This window comes from Anopheles arabiensis, chromosome 3, assembly GCF_016920715.1.
Source record: "Anopheles arabiensis isolate DONGOLA chromosome 3, AaraD3, whole genome shotgun sequence".
NCBI lineage: Eukaryota > Metazoa > Arthropoda > Insecta > Diptera > Culicidae > Anopheles > Anopheles arabiensis.
Window position 1 is genome coordinate 61,747,326 of NC_053518.1, and position 2,665 is coordinate 61,749,990.

General features: G+C 41.6%; 1 protein-coding gene across 1 annotated transcript; it reads left to right on the forward strand.

Annotated features, from left to right (window-relative positions):
- The first annotated feature begins 451 nt into the window (after positions 1-451).
- On the forward strand, positions 452-1,479 carry LOC120903601 (trypsin beta-like). Its single transcript, XM_040313125.1, has 3 exons — positions 452-714; positions 781-1,157; positions 1,238-1,479. Exons 1-3 carry the CDS (start codon positions 559-561, stop codon positions 1,428-1,430), a joined length of 726 nt encoding a protein of 241 aa, XP_040169059.1. The 5' UTR covers positions 452-558; the 3' UTR covers positions 1,431-1,479.
- Positions 1,480-2,665: the final 1,186 nt, after the last annotated feature.

Here is a 2,665-nt window from a genome sequence, read left to right on the forward strand (position 1 = left end):
TTACCGATTGCCAGTTAATACTCTTAAAATTTCACCGCATGAGTATTCTATGTAAGAAACTTACACCAAAACCGCGTATAAACCAGATAAGCATGTTCAATAAAATCAACTGCTAGCTTTAAGTACAACAACACAACTCGGTATAAGGTAAATAAAATAAAATTGGCAAATGAGGTCAACTGGCTCAAAGTCTCAAAAAAATTGCTACATTTGTCGCTCTAGTTTGATCCCATCTTGAATATAATTGCGTAACGTAGTGACCCAATTCGCATGCGTGAATGTATGAGATAAAATATATCTGTTTATTTTGCATGCAATTTCATTTGCGTCATACGAGAGTCAATTTGCACAGGTTTTATTAGTGAGTGCTAAACACCTGTGGGGAAGGATTTTTCGGGCTTTAAATACGATGAAGAGTTTGAGGATTGCCATAATCGAACAGGTAGCAAGATGAAACAAGTAATCAGTCTAGTGCTATTCGGATTGTTTTGCGGCAACGCAGTCCTGACCAACGTTAACGGTCAGAACACAATAGAAGGACCCTCCCATTCTGGTCGTATGGTCAATGGCGTTGCAGTGAACATTTCAAATTATAAGTATGCACTGGGCTTGCTACTTGACGGCAAATTAAGCTGTGGAGCTTCCATCATCACTTGTTCACATGCCCTGACTGCTGCTCATTGTGTGTATAATATTGAGAACGGTCTAGGACGAGTAAGTTGTACAGTAAATCGCTCTTTTTATGTACTTAATAATCAAAGCGTCAAATGATTGTTTTAGATAACTTTGCGTGGAGGAAGCACATCTGCTTCTTCTGGTGGAGTTGAATTTCCCATTATCAGCGGAGCTTGGCATCCTAATTACAAACCGACTTCTCAATTGAATGCATCGGATTACGATGTAGCTGTCCTAACTGTCCCTGCAAATTCCTTCGGTGGAAAGCCAAATATGGCCCCATTAGCGCTGCAAACTAAAGAACTGCCGGTCGATACAAGGTGCTTCGTGGTTGGATGGGGCCAGACAGGTATTAAGCAACCAACGTCTGTAAATCAATTGCTCTACGCCAACATGAACATTGTGTCACAGAGCAGTTGTGCTGCAACGTGGGCTAATTACGGGACGCGGTGTGCAGGATGCACGCAATCTGTTACCTCCAAGTAAGTGAACTGCACTTGATCGCCAAATTACATTGCGTGATTCCTGATTGATTTTAATCGATTGTCTTTTTTTCGATTAGCATGGTTTGTACCCAGTACAAAAACGGTGAGGACACGTGCAAGGGTGACAGTGGCGGTGCATTGGTGTGTGGAGGTAGATTGACCGGAGTTGTGTCGTTTAGTCTTTTTTGTTCAGGTGAATGGCCATCAGTATTTGCTAAGGTAACTGCACCTAGCATTCGAAGCTTTATTCGCGAATACGCTGGCATTTAGATACTGGACATGTTGCAAAGCAGTAATAAACAGATGTGTAATCATTTTGTTGCGTAAAATTTTCTCAACGTTTATTTGGGGAAGAAAAGGCAATGTAGTGCATATCACGAGTGTACATACAGTTTTATAGCATATCTGCTATACATAACTTATTATAAACTACACTCTCAGCTATAGACACATTTTATCTGTTGTAATCTGTATTCTTTGGTGCTTTTATTTATGCACTTAATACGCGATACATAATAAATAAACACAATACACATTAAAATACTAAACCCGCCAGCCGCACCGATCGTTCCTGCTGAGAGCTCCTGCTCGATCGACCTTCGTATACACTTTGCTAGTACGGCGTTCGGCACATACTACGCCTTGCCCGTTTAGTGTGTGCGAAAGTGTGTAGTGCTCACTGTTGTCCCCGTAGACGTTGACCGGTGGTAGCTCAACTGCCACGGCAAGTCCAGGGGTCGGCACGCATTTCTACCCACAAGAATATCATACTTCGGAAAGCCAAATCATACTGTAGCATATCTGCTATATAGAACTTATTGTAAACCACACTATCAGCTATTGACACATTGTAACACACTTTGGAAAGTTAAATCACACCATTGCAAAGCATTCAGTATATCAGATCATATTATAGCAACACACCTGCAAGAGTTCAGGCCTAACCGTTCATACAAAAAACAATTGTCACACACTTATCAAAAACAACCAAAACGCACAGCATAAACAGGAACAGTTTATGCGTTAAAACTCAAAGCAGGAACAGTATATGCATGAACCCGCAACAGGAACTTCGTGACAAGAACCATCGGCCAGTCAACAAAAGACAAACGTAACCAACTTAGTCAAAACAAATAACTTTACAACATACAACCCGGAACTAGAGGTGCGAAACCCCTAACTTCTTTTGAGTATAAATAAAACCAACTCCGATCATGGCAGGTCAGATTATATCGACTTCTCATTTGAAGTGTTTAGTTATATTCCCCTACCCAAGGTAAGGCCTATAAACTCCAACGTTTCCAGTAAGGGAAATCCCTTCCGGGTATCCAAGATCGCCTAAACCAGCGGTCGGGAAAGTCCGGCCCGCGGGCCAAATGCGGCCCGCCACACCATCCAATCCGGCCCGCGAAAGGATTTGACTGATTTTGAAAGATGGGAAGAAACGATTCGTACACAAATTACTGAAGATGTTGTAGTATACCATATTAAACCATCGTACTTTT